Below are 27,906 nucleotides of genomic sequence, written 5' to 3'. Positions count from 1 at the left end.
TTTATCTTTTACCTTCAGAATAAGTTTTAAAAGGAAAACAAGAGAATTTATGTGACTCTTTCCCTGTGCTACATTTTGTGTGCATCTAGGACACATGTAAAACAATATTATTAAATACTTTAGAATCTACAACTTTCAGTGTTTTTGTGGCCTTCACAATTTCGTCCCCTGAAAAATACAAAAAGTGGGATTTTTTTCCTCTGCTAATTATAAGAATACTCAAGGAGGTATGAAATAACATGTGGTTGTATACTTGCAGCTAAGTGGGTTTTTTAAAAAATCTCTAGTGTTATTTTGTATTGTATGTAGTAAAAACAGTTCAGTAAAATATGCTAATGTATTCTTTAATGTCTTCAAATATGTAATCCTACACATCCAATTGATTTTTTTTTCCACTGTTTTTTTGTGCGTATTTGGACAGCTAATCCTTTTCTGCCAGTAAGTGACCTTGGGCAAGTCAACCTCCTTCAGGTTCTGGTTTCCTCATGTGAAAAAATGAAGTGCTTAGACCACATGAGTTCTAAAGGCTCTTTGAGCTTTAAGTGCAGCTCTGTGATTATATAAAATAAATGTAAAATCAAATTTTATTGTTATTTGAAATCTGTAATACTAAGTTTCCAACTTGAAGAAAATAGGCAAATTTTAAGATTTGGAATTTTTTAGTATTAAGTGTCATTAATTGAAACCACAGGAAAAAACAGTAATTGCTGGTTAATACTACATTGCTCAGTTACTCTCATAGGTGCAGGCATAAATATTCTTACACATAGCTACTTGTAATAACAAAAATGTAAAACTGGAGATTATTTGGTCCACTGTTGTGACTTTTATATAGACGAAAATCTAACGCAATTGGTATATCATTATGCACACGGTTGGTCTTCAAGATCAGTTAGGTAAATCATAAGCTGGCAGCTGGAACATTCTCCCTCTCACATGTACATTATTAGCAGCCCTGCTCCCAGAGTTCGTACTGTATTATCAGTTCAGCCAACTACCTCTGCTTCATCATTTTGGACAGATGATTTTCTTTTTCTTCATGGTAATTTTTGTTGCCCAAAACTCGTAATCTTTTTTAATGTCCTACTTCAATATTTATTAGATTTAGGGTCAGAATGTTTGGTCTTATAGCCAACCAAATTTTGACTTCCTCTTGCCTAATTGCTTAGCACTTTTCTTAAGAAGTCCTTTATGTTGTTACAACTGCTGTAATATTTGCTGAATGCCAACTACCAGGGAAGCAAAGATGAATATGACTTTCTTTACCCTCCAGTGTCTCCAGTTCCTTCCTGAAATGTAGTAACCAAAACAGGACACAGGATTCTATAATTTAATGTATTCATTCATTCAATAAAGTTTTGTTGCATATCTACTACATACTAGGCACTGTTCTAGACATTCAGCATTTCCAATTAGAACATTCTGTGATGATAGAAATGTTCTATATCTGCTCTGTCCAAAATCATAGCCGCTAGCCACATGTGGCTATGGGAGCCCTAGAAATGTAGCTAGTGGGTCTAAGGAACTGAATTTTTAATTTTAATTAATTTAAATTTGAATAGCCACATTTGGCTCTCAAGGCTTTTACGTACTAAGGAGAGGAGACAATAAAAATAATGAGGAAGTAATCTGAGAAATAAATAGGGTGATTTAAAGTAGGTGTAAGAGGGGACTAAAACAGGAGGATGTAATCTCTATACATCCTGGAGTAGGGGGAGGGGAGGGTGGAAGGGGTAGTGAAGTACAACCACTTCAGAATAAGAGTGATCAAGGAAAGACCTCTCTGACTGAGTGACACCTGACCTGAGACCAAACGATGAGAAGACAATATAAGGAATCTGAAGAGTATTCCCAGGAGGACCAACAAACGCAAATGCCCTGAGGAGAGAACAGGTTTAGTGTATGGAGGAAAAGAAATAAGGCCAGTGTGTCTGGAGCATTCTGTACCAGAAAGAGAATAAGGCTGGAGAAGGAGGCAGAGGCTAGGTCACAAAGGCCACCATTGACCAGAGTTAAGGCAAGGAGGAAACCACCACAGTCTTTTAAGCAAAAAAGTGACATAATGCCATAATATGTTTTTAAAAGAGCTCTCTGATAGCTCACTGGAGAATAGATTGATTATAGGTAGAAGAAAGTGAGGCAGGGGGACCAGGTAACAAGCTGTTCTATTTGCTAGTTTGATCTAGAGTGGTACTAGTACAAATGGTGAAAGTGAAAGAATTCTGGATATACAGAATTAATATAATAAACTGATTACTTTCAAAGCATCACATGTCATAATCCCTTTACATTTTAATATAATGGTTGAATTTTTATTTAACAATCTAACATTGCTGACAGTTACTCAACTCTAATAATGTTCCCTATTGTTATTCGTATAAACAAATGACTTTCATAGCATCAGTATGGTTCATCAGATTTTGATAACTCAGAAAAATGCACCAATAAAAGCCTAGCCTAATGCTTGGTTTAAAAAAAAAATCATTTTTACCAATTCTGCAAATAAGATTTATCATGTTAGAGTTATGAGCTGATTATGTGATGTCTGCATCTCGATAAATTATTCCTGGCTTTCTACTTATGTGCAGTATGTGTGGTTTATTGCAGAGAGTAAAGCTGAGAAGAATTCCAGTACACATGTTCATGCAGGGACTATACACATGGCTAGTCACTGTATATAAGGGTTTTTTTGTACCCTGTCCCTAGTGTCTTGGCATTACTTTTATTATGTCTGCAGCAGTCATGTAGATGAAATGCCACAACACATTCTTTTACTATTGTAGCCTCAACCGGCCTTTTTTTTTTTTTTTTAAAGAAAAAGCAATTACCATCATAAAAATTCCTTACTGGGGAACTTTCCATATTGCGTTATCATTCCATGAGTCTAATAATAGTGGAATATAAAGAAAAAAATGTTTTAATACTAAAATATCTAAAAAAGACTTTTGAGGTCTCTATAATGAGAAACACTAAAAGTCTGGAGGAGAAGAAATAAGGAAAAAAGAAGTAAAGTCAAGTTTTTTAGACTCCTGGTACTTGTTAGAGATTTATAAATCATTGCCTAGCTAAAGATAATTTGCAAATCACATGCACCTTTACCAATGTCTAAACACAGTTAAAGAACTCTCAGTCTGTTATCTATTGGGAGAATGCTAATGCCTGACCCTTATGTATTTATTTCTATCCTGATAGCTCTATCTGCCTAAAAGCTAATTCTGTGTTTTCTGTGAAATCTTGCAGTGGTGTTATCAGGGAGATTGTGTTCCTTTTGGCACTTGGCCCCAGAGCATAGATGGGGGCTGGGGTCCCTGGTCACTATGGGGAGAGTGCAGCAGGACCTGCGGGGGAGGCGTCTCCTCATCCCTAAGACACTGTGACAGTCCAGCGTAAGTAGCTAAAGTAAGCCGGAGCCAACAAAAAGACACAGTTGGAAATGATTCAAAGCTGTGGTTTCACATGTTATCTGTAAAAACGTTTCACTAGAGAGCCAAGTGCTTGTCTTCAGAACAAGCAATAGGCACAGGAAAGTGGAGGAGTCTTGTTAGACAGACTTTCTTTTTCTTCTTTTCACCTTACTATGTAACTAAAAATAAAAGAAAAAGAAAAAAGAAAAGCATTGTGTATCTTATCCCAGGTATAGCCAGACTTTTACTCTAGTAATAATCAGATAGATTTCCTCCTCCAAAAACTACTGAATTATGGATGAATCCAGGTCTTGTCTTAGCTACATTACCATTATTCCCAGGAAACATAAGGTCTTTTCACATGTCACATAAAATTATTACTGCTACATTAGTATTAAAAGGACCAATGAGAGCACTTTGAGGGTTGAAATGCCTTGATTCGCATCACAAATCACAATGAAAAGAATACTGCCCATGTGTTAAAATAGTTTCCATTCACATGCCCCCATTAATCACCTTCCGGAGCTGCATCCACTTTTCTCCTCACGATTGTTTTATGCAGGTCAGACTGCTCCTCTCCCACCACTCTTTTTCTCCAGCCGGAGTCCCCCTGGCATAAAGCCAGCCCCATCAGTATTTCTTGCTAGCTGTATTGCTTCTCCCTTCCACCAGTGCCCTTTGCAGGTGGATGATTCCTTTAGTTGGTCTTGCGTGTCCTCCTGGAGACTAAACTGCTCCTTAGCTGCTTCTTGTCGAGTGCTCCCATTTCTGTCTAGAGCTCAGGTTGAGGACCTTCTTTCCTGACAATTATTTGGTGCAGAATGGTGTTATAATATCACTTCTGCTTTTTTCCCCCTGCTGGGGTAGAAGATGGTCTATTTTTATTTTTTATTTTTTCTCATTTTAACTCAGGATACCTGTCTTTGGTTCCTCTCTCTAAATGTCTCTTTTCTTCTCTTTTATTCTTTTTAGCATAAAATTGTTTCCCTTTGTATTAGTTCTGTGTTTTCATTCTCCCACTTTCTATTATTACCATCCTGCTAAACAGAGCTCACTGTCACCCACTCATAAAACAGCATTGCCACCACCGTCCCCACTACCTTGTTTTTGTCTGACCAACCCATTTGTCCCAGCTGGTTCAAGCTGGGCCATTTCCTTCCCTTGCTTAAAGTCAGCATTCACTAGCATTCAAAATATATTCAAAGTGTAACTTTAATTTTCTCATTGATACCTGTGGGCCAAAATTATAATTGAGACTTGATCTTTTTAAAACAAGTGCAGAATAGTTAACCTAAGTTCAACTGCAGGCTACTGTAATTTAATAATCAAAAGTATAAAACCCTATGATAATAAATAATATACCCAAATACTTAAGAGAATGACTTGGACCTCTTTTAAAAGAACAAGTTAGTTTTTTCCATTCAAAATTTGCATGTCCAAATAATAGCATATGACTTTCTCTAATGTTAAATACTCCAAAAATTAATTTATATATAACACGTGTTTAATATCCTAATTTGAATGTAATATAAAGTATCTATATAATGTAAGCCTATCTTAGATTTAGATTTAATTTTTGAAACTGAAGTTTTTAAAACTTCATGTAATATTTGAATTGAGATAGAAATTTATTTCTGAATTAAACACTGAACTGAAGCTATTTCCAGGGAGTTATTTTGTGTCCTTTCCTTATTTCCAGTCTGGAAAAAAACACAAACTTTCCATTTTCTACTTGGTGAACATATAGTATCAGATTATGTGTTTTGTTGAATATGATTCAAATGGCTTTTCATTATAAATGATTTTTAAACTGTGTTGAGCTGAATACCTGTTTACTATGATAATTAGAAAATACACTGATTTAATTGCATTTTCTTAAGAATGTATATCATCACAATTAAGAGCCTTATAAAGTTACTCATAGTAGATTGCCTTAATCTTTTGTTCAACAACCATAATCATTATTGCTAACTCTCACCAGCATGATTATTATTTTAATAACTAATAAAATGTCAAATTTTTTATTTTCTTAAAGTAAATATTAATATGTTTTCATCAAGCAATATATATGCTGTTTATGTGGTTAGATATATTATATTCACATGTTAAACAAAATGTGTTTGCAGACCTTCAGGAGGTGGAAAATATTGCCTTGGGGAAAGGAAACGGTATCGCTCCTGCAATACAGATGTAAGTAAAACCAAACTCTGCTATGAAAAATTAGCTTACATTTCCCCTACAGCAGGGAAATTTTTTAAATTGTGAGCTATTTGATCAGAAATCCATGTGCGTGAGGGTCACATGAATTTTTGAAACTGAATGGAACCAGCCTCAGGTCCATCAATTCCTTTAAGAGTCAAGAGGAAGCTCCAGCACTAGAAGCAAATACACTCTCCCCCAGTAGGAATCAAGAGAGAGAGACACACCCCCTGAACTTCCCTGGCCCCCCAACACTCACAGCTTTGCCACTGTTATCTTTCTTGAGTTCAAGAAACAAGGATTAATCTTATTATGGCTTGTATTCCATTTTATGTTTGCCACTGCAAGAAGTCCCAGACTTCCATGTCACTCCTCATCTCTTGCCATCCAATTCCATAAATCTCTGCATATCCCTTCTTCTGTCTCCTATCCCTGCCCAACCACTGAAACTCTTCTGTGCCCTCAGAAACTCGTGGTCCATCATCAGCAAAATCCCTTACATCCTGACATCTCTGAATTTTTCTTCCCTTCACCTTCTTGTTCTAATGGAAACTGGCTCTCCTCTGAAGATACTACTTCCTCTGCAGGCCTCTAAAGTTAAGGACATGTATTTTCTCCCTTAGCTCTTGAAAGACTGGGCCTGGAAGTGAACTGACTATCTTCTTTATATCTTATTACTCCTCCCAGATAATTTTTCCTTCCTCCTATCTAAAAACCACAGCTTTTAATTTCATATCATCAGACTATTACCCACACTCCCACACTATTCCTCACTCTTACGCTCTCCAACCCTATGCCTATCCTAATACTTGTTTATTCATAAACATGTGGATGATTTTTTCAACATCTTCTCTTCTGGGTTTTTCCATAACCATACAAACATGCTGTTATTTCTCCTATTTTGAGAAAAACAAAACCAAAAATACTTACCATATCTAATTCCTCTTCTCATTTTTCCCTAAAATTGCTCATATAAAGTTTTTGCCTCCAACATTCTACTGAAAATGTTCCTGTCAAGTCAGAGATGTCTTCCATGTTGCTAAACCCAATAATCAGTTCTGAGTGTTTATTTTACTTGATCTTTACCAGGCTTCCATGACACTATAGCTTTTTGGTTGTCCTTCTATATTGCTACTTATTCTTTCTCATTCTCCTTTGCTGGTTCCTATTCTTTTCTCTGACTTCTTAATGTTAGAGTACCCAGGACTTACCCCCTTGGTCTTTTTCTCTGCCATACCAATACTCATGTCTTTGGTGATCTCATTCAGCTTCATTGCTTATGATACCATTCATATGTTATTTGACCCCAAATTTATATTTTCATCCCAGACTTCTTCCATGGATTTCAGACTCATATCTTACCATTTATTAGACTTTTAATAGACATGTACTATTTAACATGTCCAAATGCTGTCTCCAAAACATTTCCACAAACATGTTCTTCCAGCAGTTTTTCCCATCTCATATGTCAACTTCATCTGGCTCAAGCCAAAAACCCTTGAGTCATTCTTGATTCCTTTCTCTGTCTCACAGACTACATCCAGTCCCTCAGAAAATCCCATTGGCTTTGCCTTCAAAATATATCATGGATCTGACTTCTTCTCACTGCCTCTACTGCTGCCTACCACCCTTTCACTGGATTACTCTAAGGAGCTTTTTCAGTGGATTTCCAGATACTACTCTTGCTCCCTACAGTCCTCAGTGTAAGAGGCAGAGTGATTCAGTTTCAGTACATCCTTTACCCAAGACCTTTCGATGGCTCCCTGTTTTACTTAAATCCAAAGTTCTTACAAAGGCCTGCAAGGCCTTCACAATCTGGCCTTCTATTACTTCTCTGAACTCATCTTTTATTATTTTCCTCCTTAGTCACTCTGCTCCAGCCACACGGGCCTCCCTCCTTGTACATGCCAGGCATGCTCCCAACGTAGGGCTTTTGCATTGGCTGTTCCCTTTGCCTTGTATACTCTTCCAACCCAAATATCTACATCACTAACTCCCTTACCTCACCTTTACTCAGCTGTCATCTTCTCAATGAGGCCTGGCTTGAATACTGTATTTAAAGTTGCAACCCTCCCTACTCCCTACAACCCTGGGATTCCTAGTCTTCCTTACCCTGCTCTATTTCCCTCATACTACCTCTAACACACTCTATAGCTTATTTATCGTATTTAATTCTATTAAATTTACATCTTGAATTCATTACATGTAGCTTCAATTACAATGATTATATTGTTTCCAGCATTATTTATTCATTCACTCAACAAATAATTGAGTGCTTACTCTTTATCAGACTGTGATAGAGTGAGAGAGGCTCTGCCCTCAAGGATTTTATAATTTCTTGGGAAGTCGCAGAAAATCACAATGCAGGGTGATAAGTGATATGATATGATATGATATGATATGATATGATATGATATGATATATGATATGATATGATAGAGTAAGTATGGAATGCTGTAAAAGCATGTGGAATTGTCACATAGCCTAATTAGGGATTTAAGGATTTCTTCCCATGGGAAGCTAAAGATCTGAAAGGGCAAATTGTAGCTGACCAGAAAAGAAGGAAATGACAATGAAAGCATTCTAGGCACAAAGAAAATTAAGTGCCAGGTGGGTAGGTTAAAAGATTTAGCCTCAGATTTATGCTTTAGATAAAAATGGGTTAGGGAAAGATGAGATTACAACAGAACAGTAAACAAATCAAGAAGAATTTAAGGATACTGGTGAGAATGACATGCTGAGCCATGCACTCTATACTAGGGAATGACAGTGGAGTCTAAAGAAGGCTAACGGGGAGAAAATTAAGGATGTAACTTTGAAAAATCCATAAAAATTAAAGAACCAGTGTTGTAGGAAAAACAGGGTGAGAGAGAGAGCAGGTGAGGGGATCAGAGAGTGGAATGTATTTGAATTTAAGATATGAGAAGTGAGACTGTTCTCAGTGGGAACAAATCTGGAGTGTGGCCATGGGAGTGCAGGCCTAACCTTGAGTGGAGGTGAAGGAGTTCTAGGAATGTTAAGGCTAGGGAGTTTGGGGAGTCTTCTGTGTGGATGTTGGATTCACTCAGGATGTTATTAGGACTTGGAGTGTGTAGTGAGACTGTGAAGCAGGTATCAAGCTCTTTAACAAATGAAGGGAAATGACCATCATAAGGTTAGGAGAAAGCAGTGATGAAACTAAATAGTGATTTGGATGAATAACATGAATCTCGGAAAATAGAGGTTTTATGCAAGGGAAGAAGAATGGAGTACCTACTGCATATTAGACTGTGTTAGGTAGGAGTGAGAAAGGCAAACCCACCTCTCAATTCCCAACTATTTCTGTTATGTAGTTGTAGGGGTGGGCACACATTTTGGGTCTAATAACACAGGTGCTATACAATATGAATAATGTATGATAGGTAACAGAAAAAGGAAAAAAACATGCCAGACACACATGCCAGGCTTGTTGCATTTTACCCATGAACTATGTTTTAGATGCTTAGATTGTGGAGTTTGTTATTGGTAGATTGACGTTTCTATTACTATCTTTGTCTTCTGTTTCAGCTTTTTGCAAATGTTAAGGAGATATATTTAACATATATGTATCATGAATATACAAATAATTATGTTTTCTTCATTAATCTTGTCTCTACTAGTTCAAAATTTGAGACAATTCAGTTACCACACCAAAATTTATTTTCACGCTATCCAAGTTAATAAAGCTGTCTGAACATAAGCTGTATAAACTGGAGCCTTTTAAAATGTAAGCTAATACATGAAAATTTAAACTTTCAAAACACGTAATCTAGCCCAGCACTGTCCAAGAGAACGTTCCTCAATGATGGAAATATTCTATCTGTGCACCGTCCAACCTGGTAGCCAGTAGTCAAATTAGCTTTTGAGTACTTGAAATGCTCCTAGTGCAACAGAAGAACAGAATTTTTAAGTTTAACTAATTTAAATTTGAATAGCCACATGCGGCTAGTGACAACTGTACTGGGCAGCACAAAGCTAGTCTAGCTATGCAGTAGAAAAATAACTGTTATGAAGAAGATTGTATCTGTTAATCCTAAATCCCTAATTTATCCCTCCCCCTTCCCCTTTTGCTAACCATAAGTTTGTTTTCTATGTCTTTGGATCTGTTTCTGTTTTGAAGCACAGGGGACTATATTCAATATCTTATAATAACCAATAGTGAAAAAGAATCTGAAAAAGAATATATATAATATATATATATAACTGAATCACTTTGCTGTACACCTGAAACATTGTAAATCACGTATACTTCAATTTAAAAGAATTTAACAGTATAAAAAGAAGACTGTAAATATTATAAGATTCTCAAAACAAGTCAAATCAATCTTAGTTCATTTTAGAAACAAACGTGAAATTTCTATTTTTGGTAATGATAGATTATTCTGACAGAAAAATTTTTTAGATTGCTGAATAAGATTTTTTTTTAACATTTTAAAATCAGCAAAGAGCTGACCAGATAGTAAGGGAAATGCCCTAAGGTCATATTTTTTGAAGGCAAACTCAAAAGCATCAAAAAGGAAACATCAGAGCAACTAAGGTACTCTTACCCTGACAATATTCAGAGAAGAGATTAAGTGCTACAGTGTGTCTTAAGTATATGAAAAGTTTTTTCCCGAAGCTTCTCCCCTGCTACCTCAGCAGACTTCCTTCATGTTTTATTGGCCAGGAGGCTGAATGCCCACCCTTAACCCAGTCATGGGCAAAAGGAATGGTATTACCATAATTGGTTTTGACTAATCCAGATATGCCCCTAAAATGGGGTTAGAGTCATTTTCTCTGAGAGGTAGATTCCTGAGCAAAAATCAGAATTCTGTTAGCAAGAAAGTAGGGAGTGATAGATATTGAGTATGCCACAGATGTCTGCATCAGAGCTCTTTTAGTTTCCATCTTTACTAGTAGAAGTAGCAGCAACAAAAGTAGTAACGGTAGTAGTAGGACTAGTACTAGTAGTAGTACCAGTAGTAGTAGTAGTGATGGTAGTAGCTGCTGCTAACATTTATTGAGCACTTACTACATACCAGACCTATTATTTTAACCATATTTTCTTTCCATACTGAGAGTTCTCCTCAGTGGTGAGTTGACTTGGTAAGATATTTTTAATTTCCATTTGTTCAATATAAATCTAGAAAAACTATGCTCTAAAGTTGTGTTATAATCTGTTTTGTTAAAGCCTTGTTTCTGCAACACAAATTAGCTCATAAGTGACTGAGTTATTTTGTGCTGCTAAGAAATACAGCAGCTGAAGTCAAACTTCGTTTTGACTTTATACAGCTGAACAGCTGATGAAAATTGTACTGTACATGATGACCATTCACCTCACACTCTTCTTTGTGTTCACTTTGGCCACATGCTCTGTCATTTCTGTGTGTGTTATTGTGTGTTTCTGCCTGTTCTTTGTGCATTGGCCTCTTGTCTCTATAATGTATAATGTTTTAAATGTTTTTTTTTTTTTTTTTCTATAATGCCTGGGTGTCTGTGTGAACTACCCTAATTTAAGGGACTCAAGATAGTATACTTGTCTTTTATCAGATCAGCCTCCTGCCTTAGTGCATGTTTTATTTAATTTAATACTTTACACATCATATTGAGTGACCCTGTAAATAAGATGTGAGAGAAAACTTTCCAATTAGTTAGAATCAGTTTGACAGTCAAGACCTAGAAAACAATTCATAGGCATTGTTGCTTTGTCATTTGTGATCCAAGAGCTTTTCTGGAGACTTAAATAGGGATAAAACAATGGATAAATTCAAATGATCCTAGAAGAATTTTCAAATCAGTGTCCAGAATGAGATTATGTTAGGCAATCAAACAGTAAGAGCACCAACGTTCCTTATCTAATGTCATGAATCTTTGAGGCTTGCTCTCTGCTTTCTAACTTAAGCATGTTATAATAGAAAATAGGAAATCTAGGAGATATAAGACTGATTAACATATATTTGATACATCCTACTTGCATTTCTTTTAAGATCTTGCGACCCATTCCAAACAACCTATCAGTTTGCCGTATAGTATAGCAGTTTTGACCCTATCTTTTCTGTGATTGACCAGCTGGTACTATAGATTACAGCTTAGTTCTTACGTTTTTACATATAATAATAATTATAATTATTATTTATAACTCTCTTATTAGAATTGAATTAGCTTCATTAAAATCACAACAGAATAGAATAAATTAGAAAATCAGAAGAAAAGGAAAAATAATATAAGGCTGGGATCAGTACCTTAAATATGTACCACAAGGTCCTTTCACTCACTAAAAGTGGGCCATAGATTTTGCTCTGAGTTTCCTAGTAACCTGAGTAAAGAAGCAAACACTATCAGTTCTAAGATTCATAACGTCTGATAGCTTTGACAAAAGGAGATATATCCACAAAGGAACACTTCATTATTTTGAAGCTTTGATACTTCTCCTATGTGGATCCCTACACTAGTGAATCAGATTGAAACAAACAAGGCTGACAGTGTTCTCTCTGCTTAGGTTGAGGAGAAATTGGACCTAGAATGCAGGCCAGTCTTAAAAAGTGGCAAGCACAAAAACAAGATAGCCACGCTTTCTCCCTAATGCCAGTGTAATTCCTACCACAGACATTTGAAGGGTACAGGAATGGTAAGAAGAGAAGAGCTCTCCAGTGGAAAGACAACAGTGTTCCCATTAAGTCCTGTCCTACTTACCCCAGTTTCAAAGAAAGCGATCCACAGAAATAGAAGAGGCAACTTATAAAGAGAGAATCTTTAAGATTTTAAAATAAAACAGAAAAGCATAGCCAGCTGTAAAATTGGCCTGACCACTCTCAACAGCAACATAACCAGCCTAGAGGCCAAAGGTATTCACACAATAGACTCTGAGGCTGGTTATCTGCATCAGGATGTATTGGATGTGCAGTTTGTTCCCTACATCACCATTGGTCACCCTCAGGAGCCTTCAAAACCATCTAGAAAAAGATTCATTCTTTGACATTAACATCATGGTCTCTAGGACAGAATACCAGGTAAAGACAACAGCTGTGGCAGGAACAAATGAATATGCTTTTTGCCTTGAAGCTACTGAGAAACCAGGAGCATCTACTAAAGACATAGGATATTTGGATGAAGTTTGCTCTCACCATTAAACCAGGAACTTCAATAGAATATTTGGGATCATAAACTAATCTAATAGATATGGTCTTAGGGAACTTGGGTTTGGAGAGCAGAGATTTATGGAAGTCATGATGCTGAGGGTTCATTGTTTGAGGACACAGTTCCCCTCTTAGGACTTAAAGATAAATGATTGATAAGGTCCTGACAGTTTTTATAAATGAGCAAATGTAGGAACTAGCATGATTATCAGGTAGTGCCATTATGAGAAATAAAGACCCCAGATCTATGCTCAATCTTCTAAAAACTGCTTTGCTCAAGAGCTGCTCAAAAAATACTTTATTATGTATATGGAATCTCCCTTTTATTGACACAAAAGAATATTGACTATTAAGCAGGCATTTCTGCTTTCCTGAGCAATTTTCCACTGCAGTGACTGAAACTATCATGCAAAATGTACTCAGAGGGTAAAAGTTGGTGTACGTAATATAAGTATTTTAAGTAGCAGAATTTATAGGTCAGTGTTATAAATACTTGAAAACTTGATATTTGTCAAGAGTAAAAATATTGTTATATTGAGGTTATAAATCAAATTTTATATCAAAGCCTAAAGAAGAAATATTAACTACTGTGCAAAGGACTCTTCTACATTTCTAAAAAGAATGTCCTGGTGTTGCTTGGCTATTTTCCAGAAAATCCTTGTGTTTTTCCTATTCCATTTTATTTGTGATTTGCATGTCTGCTTGATAATGTGACTAGGATAGAACTTCTGGTGAAAAGCCTAAGCTCCACCTTGGCTGAGGTGAAGTCATATTATTCTTGCATCTTAAGCATCTCATTTCCTCCTTTATTTTATGCATCAAAACTATAAAAAATTATGGAGACGAAGGATTTTCCAGGTTATCTGTGGTCTGTTCTAAAATTTAAGCATAGGTTATGTAGTACAGGCACATTTTTTCAGTCAGCTTTGCTAGAGGCGCATGCTGTTCTGCAGTTTTTTTCTTCTTCATTGCGTAAGGTCATTAAATGGTGTCATTGCCTTGGTTGTGGTACACAGGAAAAGTATAGCCTATATTCGGAAGTAGTACTGTAGTGAAAAAAGTATGGACTTTGGATTCAAACTGACTTAACTTTAATCCTGACTCTAACAAGATTGTTTCTGTTTTACCTTGACAAGATATCTAACTTCACTAAACTTCAGAGAACTCCTATATAAAGAGTATAATTATATCAAACTTGCAGGGTTGTTTGAGAATTAAAAGAAGTAACACTTTAAAACATCTAGTGCTATTCCTGGTACTTAATCTGTATTTACTACAGTGTAGCTATTACTGTATACACTTATGTTTTATAGATTACAAAGTACTTTTTATATAACCTAATCAAATCTTCAAATCACTTTTATAAAGGGAAGGACAGGGTTTTGTTTTGTTTTGTTTTTTAATATTTTAAAATGAGGAACTAAAGCTCAGCAACAGGCTAGTGTCTTGGAAGGGATTCAGTAAGGCATAGAATTCCTGAGTGCTGCTCTAGCACTCTTAGAACAGATGGAGCCTTTGGGCGGTGGGTGTGGCAAAGTAAGCTCTGAAAGAGTTTGGTCACCTTTGACATTGTCTTACTTCCAGTCTAACCTTACCCTGCAACAGAACCAGATAGCTGAGGACATTATGAAACTACAGACCTTGCCCCCAGGGAAAGGTGTGGGGTAAGTGATGCCAAGGTACAGAGTTGATCCATTAACTAAGTGTTATAACTGTGTCCCAAGTTATAATTAGAAAACATATATGTATCAACCACATTATTCTCATATACTTCAATATACTTATAAAAGTATACTTTCATATATATGTATATATATGTGTGTGTATGTATATATGTATAGATATATGTATATATACATATATATATATATATAATGGCAAAAAATAGCAGGAGCAGTGTCATTAATCTTTAGTATGAATTTTATAGAGTGCATCTTGTTGTGAGAAATAAAGATTCGCTTTTAAGCACAGAATAGAGCTTGCTTATTTATTTTGTTCTTTAAAGCAACATTTAAAAAATCACAAAGTAAAGGTTTGTTTCTTAACATTTTTACAGGCTTAGGGGAAAGGGTCATGCTATGGATAGATGACATTTAAATTAAATTTAGGCCATACAAGGCATATAGAAATAGCTTTAATTTTGAACACTTGCATACAAGATTATGGTATCAAACATGACAGCTAGATTTAAGTTTGTCTAGACAATGTAGGTTTATCAGACTTTTGTTTTCTTTTTCTTCAAAAGTAAAGGTACAGTGAAATTACTCCCCCAAAAGCAGAAACTATTTGGGGGAGAAAATATGAGAAGTTTGCCTCAAAACTGGGGTTGAAATGGTTCACCACATGCATTGAACACTAAATTTAACCTTGGAAATGCCCTTGTGAATTACTTTAATGAGCTAATTAGTACCTGATAATTAGGAAATCAGGAGTTTTGTTTGCAACTTGTAAAAGAGGGTGTGGAAGCAAGGCTTTTGTTAGCCCATGTGGCATCTTTATGTGTATCACTCCTGTCTGGGTGAACAAGCAGAAATATGTCCCTTCTTCACAGTCTCAGGTCAAGTGCATGACTTGCTAAGCAAAGCAAAGGTTGAAATCCAGCCTCCACTTATGCTCCTTCAACTAACAGGGTATAATTGACTAAGAGTATGTTGCTATCCTGAAGAAAAAGAACATTAAATTTGGGGAGTGTAGAAGGTTGGTCTAGTGTAATAGTGAAGAAGCACAAGTGCATCTGGCATGAAAGTAAGAAAGGAAGAAGAAGCAGAAGGTGGGAAAGAGAGAGAAAGGGAGTAGAAGAACAAAATGCCAGTTTTGCTCAGTTTGCTGTGTTCCCTGAGGCTGTAGGAATCCTGGCATCTTCCCAGCCTGTAGGAATGCTGGTATCTTCCCAGCCTACGCATCTTTTTTTAGGAAGAAAAGAGGAAAGGAAAAGGGGGGAAAGAGTTTCATTCTCGGCTTGCTTCTCACTCTTTATTACCCATAAGACATAATACAGTATTTGCAGAATTTTCCTCATTTGGAAAACATTTTGGGATGTATTGCTCTTGAAGGTAAGGGTATTTGGGGTGTATTTTGCAAATGAAAAAAAGAAGGCACAAAGAGATTCCGGGACTTTCCAAGGTCACCTATTCTTTGGGATAAAATCCAGATTACAACTCTAGTAACAGAAATGCTCCTAGACAGTTGGTCAGCAGAAGCTGAGATTTCTTTCTGCAGCAACTTTTATGCCCCAAGGAATTTTTTTTTTTTTTTAGATTTATCTACCAATAAAAAGCATAGTCAAAGGAGATTCTTTTAATCTATCAGTATAACTGGAAGCATAAGATAGTCTATAGAATGTGCTAACTTACATATTTCTCTTAAAAAAAAAAGGTAGTGAAAAAAGATACTAATATTAACTTTTTGTATCTTTGAAAATACTAAGATCAAAAGATACTGAGACCTGCAGTGTTGCTTTCTGGATCTATGGGGGCCCTGCTGGTTACTTTTTAGAAGAAGAGGATGCTTGATAAGTATTAACACTAGGAGGCTGAAAACCCGTCAGGCTTCACATAAAAAATTTGTTGCTATGCCTACTGTTTTCTGTTGCGGTTTCTGCATAGTGTCAACATTTATTATACTTAAGTAACTTAAAAAGCATTACTCCCTAAACTCTCCACTATTCTTAAACAAAACAAAAATATACTTTATGTAATTTTTCCTTAAGAAATTACTCTTTTCTTTGATCTCTCTCATTCTTTGCAGCCGGAATACACAACTCCTACTGAGCTTATTTCTAATCAACACAGATTCAGAGCATTCACTGAAGGAAACATTTAAATCAAGAGAACAGAACACTAGCTGATATATGCTAGAAACAGAAAGGCATGGGATCAAGTCCCCAAGTCTACTACAGTTTCCAATTACAGCACCTTCCATTTTCCATGTTTTTCTGTGAACATCCGAAACACTCCTGCCTCAGGGCTTTTGCATTTAATGTTTCCTGGAACACTCTTTTCACAGGTTTATACGTAAGTCACTTCCTCAATTTCTTTTAACTCTGCTCAAGTGCCACCTTATCAGAGAGAATTTCTCTTGCTCTACCATTTAAAACAACTCCCTCACCCACGCCCAGCCCACCCCGCCACCTTAGTACCCTGCTTTATTTTTCTTCTTTCTCATCTCCAACTACAGTGAGCTCCAGGAAAACAGGGACCTAATCTGATTGGTTTATTCTCCAGAGCCTAGATCATATGCTATATATAAAAGCTTTTTATATATATTTGCTGAATATAAAACAGACACTTAAGGCCAGTTCTTGGTGCCTGGTTTTAAGAGTACTGATGACAAGTTATTATGTCCCCACAGGAAAGCCATCAAGGTCTAGATACCTTTCAATAAGGGATTAGATTTGTTCAGTGTGGGTCCAGAAGAAAGGCACAAGACCACTGGGTTATGGGAAGGAAGACAGATTTTGGCTGAAAGAAAGAACCAGATGATAATTGCAGCTGTCTGAAAAGTATTTGATCTATCTTTCTGTAGATTATGCAGATTGTATGACCACTTTGGGGGTAACTGTACAGGAAGTTTAAGAGTTTTGTGCAAATTATGTTATATTCTGACATCAATTCTTAAAAGTGTATGATTCTGTATTGACTCAAAAATTAATAATTGAGCTTGGTTCTTCTGCAAAATGCTGCCAGACAGATGTATCTATATGTTAACACCCGAAATAAGGGGTTGGCAAATTGCACCTTCTGGGTCAAATTAGGCCCATCGCATCTTTTTGTAAATAAGATTTTAGTGGAACACAGCCCTGACTGTCATTTACATAATGTTTATGGCTTCTTTCACACTATAATATCACAGTTGAGTAGTTGTAACAGAGGTTATATGGCCCACAAAGTCTAACATATTTACTGTGTGGCCCTTGACAGAAAAAATTTGCCAACCTCTGCCCTTAACCAATAAATTGCAAAATGTAACACAACGAAACATAACTCTATTCAGTCTCCCGAGTACCACTACCACTACTACCATTTCCTCCTCATTCTCCTCCTTCTTTTCTCCTTCTTCATCATCATCATCATCAGCTATTTTTTCTGTAAGATCCAACCATAATAATATAAACCACTCTAAATATTTAAACAGAGGGAATCTAATGCAAAGAATTAGTTACGTGGATAATGGAAGAGGCTGACAAGCCCATAGATCAGCGTCAGCAGAAAGATACCACCACTCCTACCAGAAAAACATAGGAAGGAGGTAGTTTTATTAAAGCCTAGAGGCTGAAATCACACAGCAGAATCTGGAACCATACAATTGGGGGTGGGGTGGCTGTTGTCTGATGTTGGAGCCACAAAAATATTCTGCTTCTGCCTAAGATGCTGCTTGAGGTAGAGAGGAAATGAGAGAAATACCCTGGCTTCTCCCACTAGTGCCTTCCATTGCCTGAACTCAACCAGAAGTCAGCTGACACAGAGGCCTAGGAAATGGAGCCTGCAGATTTGTTCCCCCGAAATAAAGAGCAGAGCAAGAGAATGGTGAGGAATGAGTCTATGGATGCCTAGACCAAAGACCACACAACTGCTAATGGTTATTGAGTGCTACCAGCACCAGGTACAGAGCTAAACAGTTTACATGAATCCTCACCTACTGAGTAAATACTAGTGTTATCTCCAGTTTATAGATGAGGCTTGGAAAATTAAGTACATTGCTGAGGGCTATGAATTAAATACATAAGTTAGAATTGAATCCAGGTCTGTCTTACTCCAAAATTCTTACTTTCAGCCCTCTCATTTTGTAAATAAGAAAAAAGTAGTTTGGAGCAAATAAACTTATAGCTGGTAAAGACAAGGCTAGGTCTAGAACCCAAGTTACTCCTATTAGGTTTTCGTACATCTTAAGAACTTAAAAACCTATTGTAGCATTTAGAGAGTCCAGAGGAGGCCCCCACTCAGATGCAGGAAGTGTCTTTGCACCTTGAAACTATTACTAAGCAGCCTTCCTGGACACAATTTACTCAGTTATAAAATGGAATTGTTAATCATAACTACCTTATGAGAGTGTTGAGAGAACTTAAATAGATACAGATCTAGAGACCTCTGAACAGTGTGCCATGAGATAGGTACTTACTAAATGCTTGGAAAAAGGTAAGTAGGTGTTCTTATTGTTAATATTTTTATTATGCTGAACCTGGGAGTGGTTATCACAGGAAAAGAATAGATCAGAAATCTTATGAAATGTTTATCCAAGTTTGTCATTAAACAGTAATACCCTCCTTTTGGACCTTTTACTTCTCTTCTATCTAGGATAATAATTACAGGATAGTCAAGAATAGGATTTTTGTTTGTTTTTGTTTTTTTTTTGAAGAGAGACTTTATTTTTATTTATTTATTTATTATTTATTTATGGCTGTGTCGGGTCTTAGTTGCGGCACGCGGGATCTTTCATTGCGGCAGGCGGGCTCTTCGTTGCAGCGCATGGGGCTTCTCTCTAGTTGCGGCACTCGGTCTCAGTAGTTGCAGTGCACAGGCTTAGTTGCCCCGCAGCATGTGGGATCTTGGTTCCCCGACCAGGGATCGAACCTGCATCCCCTGCATTGGAAGGTGGATTCTTAACCACTGGAGCACCAGGGAAGTCCCTGTTTGGTTTTGTTTTAAGTGAGTGGCCCTCGAGATGCCTTAGTTTATTAATTCAGGGCTTTTTTTTTTTTTTAACCGGTTCTTATCTATGAAGTGTTATTTCTTATGCTTCTATACAGTTCCTTTCTTTCATCCAGGATAGCTGTTGTCCAACTATTCCCAAAATATGACCTTTTCTTTCCTGTCCCCGTGGCTTTACTTGGCTTCATTTTTAATAGAAGTCCTTTTTCTTTCTTAACCAGCTCAATTCCTATAATACTTTATAATATTATAAATATTGAATAAGTATGTATGACACTTTATTATAATTCTTATAATATACTCAAGATTTTCTTCCTCAACAAATATTTCCCTAACTAATCACATGACGCATTGATCTTTCACCTATGTACAGCACCTGTAGACAATCTATAATGTGCTGTCATATACTTATTGGCTGAGATAGGGCTGTAGCTTTTCCATTTTTATCTTGTTACTCCAAATAGATTGACAGTCATGCTTGGGTGAAGTTTTAGGTGGTTGGTGCTTTACAAATACTTAAGTATTGTGTGAAAACTTGTGGCTAGATTTCAAATTACCTGTGTTTTATTAAATTGATGATATTTGCTTAAAAACTAGCTAGTCTTGCTACATGGCAAAGCCACTGACAACCTTGGTCGTTTTCTGGGATTCCCTGAAAATGGCTTGTAAAGGGAAGCATTTCTTTATTCCAAAGATTAGCATACCATGAAACAAAAGACCCTGGAAGCATATCCTTCCAGTGTCATGCAGTATATAACCTATGGTAAATAGATACTTTTCACTCTTTTAAAAGGCAAATAAGAAGGATAATTCGACAGACAGAACCATTAGGTTTAGCATTGTAGTCTCATATTTTAATTTGCAGAAAATATTTTAAAATGCAAGGCTCATAACAGAATGTAGACCTGCTGTCACTATTTTCAGAACATGAGGCTTTGGACTTGATATGGTAGAAATTTTAACCACAGTATATAGGAAGTAATGATGACCATACACATATTTGCACCTTGGTTCTATTTTGCACATGCTTCAAGGGACCATTTGCAATGTACTGATCTCAGGAAACTGTATAAAGTAAATGTAGAGATCTAAGGGAGGGTAGTAAAATGTCCTCAAAATGATCTCTGAGAATGTAACATACTCGCCATTTATTCACAATTGAGACTTTTATCTAATGACTTATTTTGTTCTGTCATATTTAAGGGAAATGTTTTCCCCACCCATGTTTCAAAAGCAGTACTTTGCTTTTTAAGTGCTACTGCTCCAGAACTCTAAAAGATAAGTCAAATTAGGTCATATTTCCTCAAACACTATGAGAAGTTATACTTTTAATTCTTTGTGAACTTTAAGATTAAATTTAGGATGGCCCTGTGGTATTTGGAATCCAGACCTAACTAGATTGGCAAGATTTTCTTCTCTAAAAAACTTAGGTAGAAGAAGCATTCCAAACTTTTAAAAACAAATAATCCTCTCTTCACCCTCTCAACATCCTTCTCTGCTCCACCACCCAACACATGTACATGTTTTGAAAATTTAGTATTTTATTTTCTGTGATGTTAATAGATTAAATGTAAATCTTAATAAGTCCGAATTCCTTGAATTTAAAGGTGTTTAGACTTGAGGCCTAGCATTTTGCCCAGTTCATTCCACATCTTAAAATATGGTTTTTGTCAGGGCTAGACAGTAAACAGCTATAGTAGTTGGGATCCAAACCACAATTAATAGTGCTGAATGTCATGTTACAAACCTGCCTCTTGATTTCTTAAAATAAAGAGCTGGGAGTAGCTGTGGCAACTGGACCTCAAATACTGTTACCGAAAAGGATTTTGCGTTTTACTTTCTTCATCTAGTTTTTATGTCTGTTTATAAGGAGATACCTGATGGATTGCTTGCCAAGTGGACTATGACATGCATCTGAGTGTAAAGTTGTATGGAAACTGTTTAACACTTAACTTTGTTTAAGTCACTTCAGTTATTTCTTCTGTGGCTAAGATTACAATTCAGACACTTCAATCAGAATACTGGTTGTAAAACAGTAAAGCAAATGCCAGAATTATAGCCAGAGAATAAGGAAGTGAGCTAATGTGATGGAGTTCAGGCACTTTTAATTTTAGGGACATTGTCCCTTGGTTTTGGTATTTTTCAACAATCATACTATTTATGATTTTATTTTATTTTAGCCATGTCCTTTGGGGGCCCGAGATTTTCGAGAGAAACAGTGTGCAGACTTTGACAATATGCCTTTCCGTGGAAAGTATTATAACTGGAAACCCTATACTGGAGGTAATGTATAACCTGGCAGAGTTTTCATCATGCTTGAGAGCTTTGCAAATATAAAGGAATATATAAATATATACAAACATGCCTGTACATTCATATACATACTAGTAAAAATTAGTGTTTGCAAATCACAGGAAAGTGCTTCTAGTACTATAAAGGTCTCGTGTTTTAGTTTCCCTGTAATAAAGTTAATATGTTAGTACAAATGATCAGAAATCATTTTTTAAAACCCAATTCTATTTAACAAGGTACAAAGTTCCTAGAAATGATGTAAATCCAAATAATATTTCTGAGTTCTTGAGACTTCCTTGGGGTGTATAGACATTATATTATAATAATTTACAATTATTGAATATGTGGAATTATCACCCTAAAAACAAATTATAACGATATAAATCAACTCAAAAGAGGCCAGGAAAATTTGTGTCTTTCTTGGTCACAGACCAAGGATCTTTCCATAGATGATTATTGTTCTTTTTTAGCGAAACATTTTTTGCTCTTTATTTTAGACAAGTATCAGACGCTAATTGCTCTGTAAGCACAAGAAGTTTTCTTACGCTCCCAAAATACAAACTAAATTTTGTTAAAATTTTCTCTTAGAAAAATAGAATGTACTCTTAAAAAAACTTTTATTTATTGTTTTTCCAATATCTTAGTTAGTTTTTTGGTTTTTTTCTTGGCCATGCCACACGGCTCTCGGGATCTTAGTTCCTCAACCAGGTATTGAACCCAGGCCCCAGCAGTGGAAGCACCAAGTCCTAACCACTAGACCACCAGGGAATTCCCCCAACATCTTACTTTGAAAACTTTCCAACATAGAGCAATATTAAAACAATTTTTCAGTGACAACTATATACCCACCACCAAGATTCTATCATTAATATTTTTAATATACTGTCTTTATTACATGTCTAGTCATCTCTCTATCCATTCATTAATTTATTCTATTTTTCAGGTGCATTTCAAAGTAAATTGTAGTCATCAGTATACTTTCCTCTAGATGCTTCAACTTGTATAAGTTTAACCACAATTCAATATTTATTTTCTTTTTTCTTTTCAGGGAAGATTATGTACAATGAAATGCACAAAACTTAACTGTACTTTCCCTGAGTTTTGACAGATGCATACACCTGTAAAACCTTACTGAGTTATAGAACATTACCATTACCTCCAAAATTCTCCTAGTCCTCACTTCCTCCCATTTAGTAGCTGCCTCTACCTACTTCCAAGAGGCAACCAGTTCTGACTTTTTTTCCTTACCATCAATTAGTTTTTTCTGTTACAGAGCTTCATGTAAAGGAAATCATGGCATATTTACTCTTTTATGCAAGGCTTCTCTAAGCCTAATGTTTTTGAGATCCATCCATGTCCTTGCAAATGTAATTAGTTCATTCTTTTTTATTGCTGAGCAGTATTCCATTGTACTAACCAGTTTGTTTATCCATTCTGCTATTGATGGAAACCTGGATTGTTTCTAGTTTTCAGCTGTTATGAATAAGAGGCTATGAACATTTGTGTATGTCTTTTTGTGGGCATATGTTTTCATTTCTCTTGGGTAAATACTTAGGGGTGGAATTGCTGGGCAATAGGGTAGCTGTGAGTTTAGTTTTAAAAGAAACTGCCAGATGTTTTTCCAAAGCAATTGTACCAGTCACACTCCCATCAACAGTGTATAAAAGTTCTGTTTGCTCCCCATCCTTGCCAACATTTGGTGTTTTCAGTCTTCTTCTGGTGGGTGTATAATGTTGTCTCAATGAAGTTTTAATTTGCATTTTCTGATCATTGAATATGTTGAGCACGTTTTCATGTGCTTATTGAGCATTTATATATCTTCTTTTATAAAATGTTTGTTCAAATCTTTTACCTATTTTTTTTGAATTTTATTTATTTATTTTTTATACAGCAGGTTCTTATTAGCCATCCATTTTATACACATCAGTGTATACATGTCAATCCCAATCGCCCAATTCATCACACCACCACTCCCACCCCCCTGCCGTTTTCCCCCCTTGGTGTCCATACGTTTGTTCTCTACATCTGTGTCTCTATTTCTGCCCTGCAAACCGGTTCATCTGTACCATTTTTCTAGATTCCACATATATGCATTAATATCCGATATTTGTTTTTCTCTTTCTGACTTACTTCATTCTGTATGACAGTCTCTAGGTCCACCCACGTCTCTACAAATGACCCAATTTCGTTCCTTTTTATGGCTGAGTAATATTCCACTGTATATATGTACCACATCTTCTTTATCCATTCGTCTGTCGATGAGCATTTTGGTTGCTTCCATGACCTGGCTATCGTAAATAGTGCTGCAATGAACATTGGGGTGCATGTGTCTTTTTGAATTATGGTTTTCTCAGGGTATATGCCCACTAGTGGGATTGCTGAGTCATATGGTAATTCTATTTTTAGTTTTTTAAGGAGCCTCCATACTGTTCTCCATAGTGGCCATATCAATTTACATTCCCACCAACGGTGCAAGAGGGTTCCCTTTTCTCACACCCTGTCCAGCATTTGTTGTTTGTAGATTTTCTGATGATGCCCATTCTAACTGGTGTGAGGTGATACCTCATTGTAGTTTTGATTTTCAGTTTTCTAATAATTAGTGATGTTGAGCAGCTTTTCATGTGCCTCTTGCCTTTGCCTATTTTTAAATTGGTTATTTATCTTTTTATTCTCAAGTGGTTCATTTATCAGATAGGTTTTACAAGTATTTTCTCACAGCCTATGGCTTTCTTTACTTTCTTTGTTTTTCTTTATGTTTTAAATGGTGTTTTGGATGAGTATAAGATTTTAATTTTGATGAATTCTAATTTTTCAGTTTTTTAAAATTTTATGGTCATTGTGTTCTATGTCCTGTCTTAGAAATCTTTGCCTACCTTAACTCAGGAAGATATTTTCTTCTAAAAGCCTATGGTTTTGATCTTTATATTTAGATCTGCAGTCTAAAAATAATTTGGGGGTATGGTATGTATTTTTAGTGTATTTATAGACTCTGTTTTGTTTCATTGATCTATTTGTCAATCCTATGCTGGTACGACACTGACTTGATTACTTTAACTGTAGAGTCTTGGACATGGGTAGTGTAAGCTCCTCCTACTTTGATCTTTTTTTTAAGAGTCCTTTGTATATTCTAAGTGCTTTGCATTTCCACATAAATTTTAGAATCAGTTGTTAATGGTTACAGAAGAACATGTTGGGCTTATGATTGTTGTCATGTTGAATCTTTATATCAATTGAGGAAAAACTGATATACTAACAATATTGAATTTTCCAATTTATGAACATGGTATATCTCTCCATGTTTTCCTTAATTTCTCTCAGCTATGCTTTATAGTTTTAGGTGTAAGGTCATGCACATCTTCTGTTAAATCTATTCCTGAGTAATTTATGGTTTTGACACTATTGTAAATAAAAGTTTACAATTTTTATTTTCAATTGTTTCAATTGATTTTTATATATTAACTTTGTATTCTGTGACCCTTCTAAATTCCCTTACTAGTTCTAATAGTTGCTTTGTAGATTGTTTAGAATATTCTTGGTAAATAGTCATGTTATCTGGAAATAGAGATTATTTTTTTCAATTTTTGTACCTTTTTATTTTATTTTCTTACCTTAATTCACTGACTTGGCCTTTAGTACAATTTGTGCATGTATTAATTATATGTGTTTTTCTTCTTTATTCTGTTAATATAGTGACTTAGTTGATAGATTTTATAATGCCAAACTGACATTTTACTCCCAGGATAAACCCCATGTGATAATGATTTATTATCTTTTTATTTATTATCTTGTTATTGGGCTTAATTGCTAATATTTGATTAAGGATGTTTACATCTATCTTCATAAGGAATATTGATTTGTAAATTTTTTTCTTGTCGTGTTTTTGATAAGTTTTGGTATCAGAGTTACTCTGGCTTCCAGAAATAGAATCCTTATTTATCTTGAAAGAGTTTGTAGGGTTGATAATACGTCTTCCTTAGAATAGGTTTTACTAATAAAATCATCTAGGCTCGGTATTTTCTTGTGAAAAGAATTTTTTTATTACAAACTCAACTCCTTTAATAGATAAAGAGCTATTCAGATTTTTTTATTCTTATGTCAGTTTTTGAATTTGTGTCTTCAAGAAATTTGCTACTTCCATGTTGTCCAATTTATTTGCAGATAATTGATCATAACATTCTCTTATTATCCTGTTTAGTATCTATAGGATCTGTAGTGGTATACAGTCTTCCATTTCTGCTATTGATAATATGTATCTTCTCTCTTTTTCTTGATCATTCTTGCTTGAAGTGTATCAATTTTATTACTCTTTTCAAAGAATCAACTTTTGGCTTTAGTACTTTTTTTCTAAGTAATTTTTTGCTCTTATTATTATTTGGGGAGAGGGGTTTATTTTGCTGTTCTGCATTCCTAACATTTGATGTATTTTTATTTGCTTCAGTTCAAAATATTTTCTTATTTACATTGTGATTTCTTCTTTGACCCATGGGTTATTTAGAACTGCGTTATTTTTGTTTCTAAATAGTTGATTTTTTCCAGATTTTTTGTTATTGATTTATCATTTAATTACATTATGATCAGAGAATACTCTGTATGATTTAAATTTTTTAAATAGTTGAAATTTGTTTTATGATACAGCTTATTGTCCAGGTTGATGAATGTTCTATGTATACTTGAAAAGGATGTGTTTTCTCCAGTTGTTGGATATAGTGTTCTATATGATAATAAGGTCAACCTGGGTGATAGTATTGTTCAGATCTTTTATATTCTTTCTGATTTTTTTCTGCTCTGGTTTTTTAATCAGTTCCTGAGAGAAGTGTGTTAAAATCTTCAACTGTTTTATGGCTTTGCTTTTTGTGTGTGGGTGTAGGTTTTTGCTTCATGTATTTTGAATCGCTTTTATTAGGTGCATATACATTTGGGTTTGTTTTGTCTTACTGTAGAAGTAAGTCTCTGAAATAGTTCACAGATTTAATAATTAGCATCTAGATAATTGTGTGCTTTGTAAATTAACCCTAAATTCATAATAAGCTTTAACTGAAGGTAATTGGTAATGTGACCTTCCATTCAGAGAATCATCTTAAATCCCTTCTTGAAATAATAACATTACCTCTTCTGAAAACTTATTGTAGCAGAGGAAGCTGAACACATCTTCAGCAATAAAGGAAGAATAAATATATTTGTATTATTATCACACAGTGTAGTGGGCTAAGAAATACAACCAGAGCATTTATGTGTTCTGCCTATCAAATACTACCTTACATAATTAATACTAAAACTGTGTAAATAAAAGACTCATGTTCTCTTTTTATAGTCTGATGCATAAAAAGCTGCATTAAATTCCAAAGCATTACAATAAAAAATGGAGAAAGAGCTACACTGGGTAGTAATGAAAAAAAAAATCCCAGTTAGATCTGTGGAAATTTAGAGCAATTTTATTCATGAGAATCTTATAAAAATAAATATAATACCTTGATTATCAGTTCAGGAAGAAATTATTTTATTTATTACTTGTTATTTCTGTGCTCAGTACAGCAAAATGTATCATTAACCTAAGCCTAATAATAACATTATGTTATACAGAAGTTCTATAGCCTGTAGACATTGAAAATGGAAGAAAACACGGACTTCAGCCAGAGGTTGTAAACTGGCAGTTCAGGAACCGTTTTTACTTATATACATGTTTTAGCCTCCACAGTATTTTTGAAAACTTTATATGAGTTGCCAAGAAGAGTTTATATTTTTAAAACCTAGGTTTCCATCTTCTTTTGAAAAAACAATGTCTGACAATATTGGGCCATCTTCTTACATGACAAAAGTCAACTGTAACAGTGATCTACTTTAATCGATTGTTCTCTCTATAATTTATCATTGTCTCCATCACTCAGTTGGCTTCTCTTTTACTTCACCCCATAGAAACCTGGTTTCTACCTTCACTGAGACCTAGGCATGTCATTTCATCTTTCTGTCTAATTTTCTTTTTTAGAGGTAGTCTTTTTTATTTCAAAGAAATTTTATCAGATCATTATAATAAGGCCAAAGTGTTTAAACATCATGAAACAAAGGTTCAACAGAAAGTATTTTTAAGTCCTAATTTTAATCAATAATTACATTTTTATAAATAGCTTTTTTATGTTCAGTTTTGAATAAAATAAATCCATATTGATTGCTACTTTTCCAATATACTGAGAAGTTATGATTTGTACTTGCTTGTTTTTTTTAAATTGCTACTAT

The 27,906-nt window shown here is 35.2% G+C and overlaps 1 protein-coding gene across 12 annotated transcripts in view; it reads left to right on the top strand.

Annotated features, from left to right (window-relative positions):
- Positions 1-27,906, top strand: part of ADAMTS6 (ADAM metallopeptidase with thrombospondin type 1 motif 6) — a 274,672-nt gene that overhangs the window by 174,845 nt on the left and 71,921 nt on the right. For 10 of the 12 annotated variants that reach the window (XR_014242107.1, XR_014242108.1, XM_082383163.1 and 7 more), the window contains 3 exons: positions 3,241-3,386; positions 5,531-5,594; positions 21,564-21,666. Coding sequence is in view for 10 of the 12 variants with exons in the window: in XM_082383163.1 (XP_082239289.1) it covers positions 3,241-3,386; positions 5,531-5,594; positions 21,564-21,666 (313 nt within the window). In the remaining 2 variants the exon portion in view is untranslated. The remainder of the gene's footprint in view (positions 1-3,240; positions 3,387-5,530; positions 5,595-21,563; positions 21,667-27,906) is intronic. The other 2 variants (XM_082383167.1, XM_082383166.1) reach the window with 1 other exon arrangement.

Source organism: Balaenoptera borealis (genome assembly GCF_965194805.1).
Source record: "Balaenoptera borealis genome assembly, chromosome: 2".
NCBI classification, from domain to species: Eukaryota; Metazoa; Chordata; class Mammalia; order Artiodactyla; family Balaenopteridae; genus Balaenoptera; species Balaenoptera borealis.
Note: the sequence above shows the minus strand (reverse complement) of the source record. Positions and strands in the feature narration are given on the sequence as shown.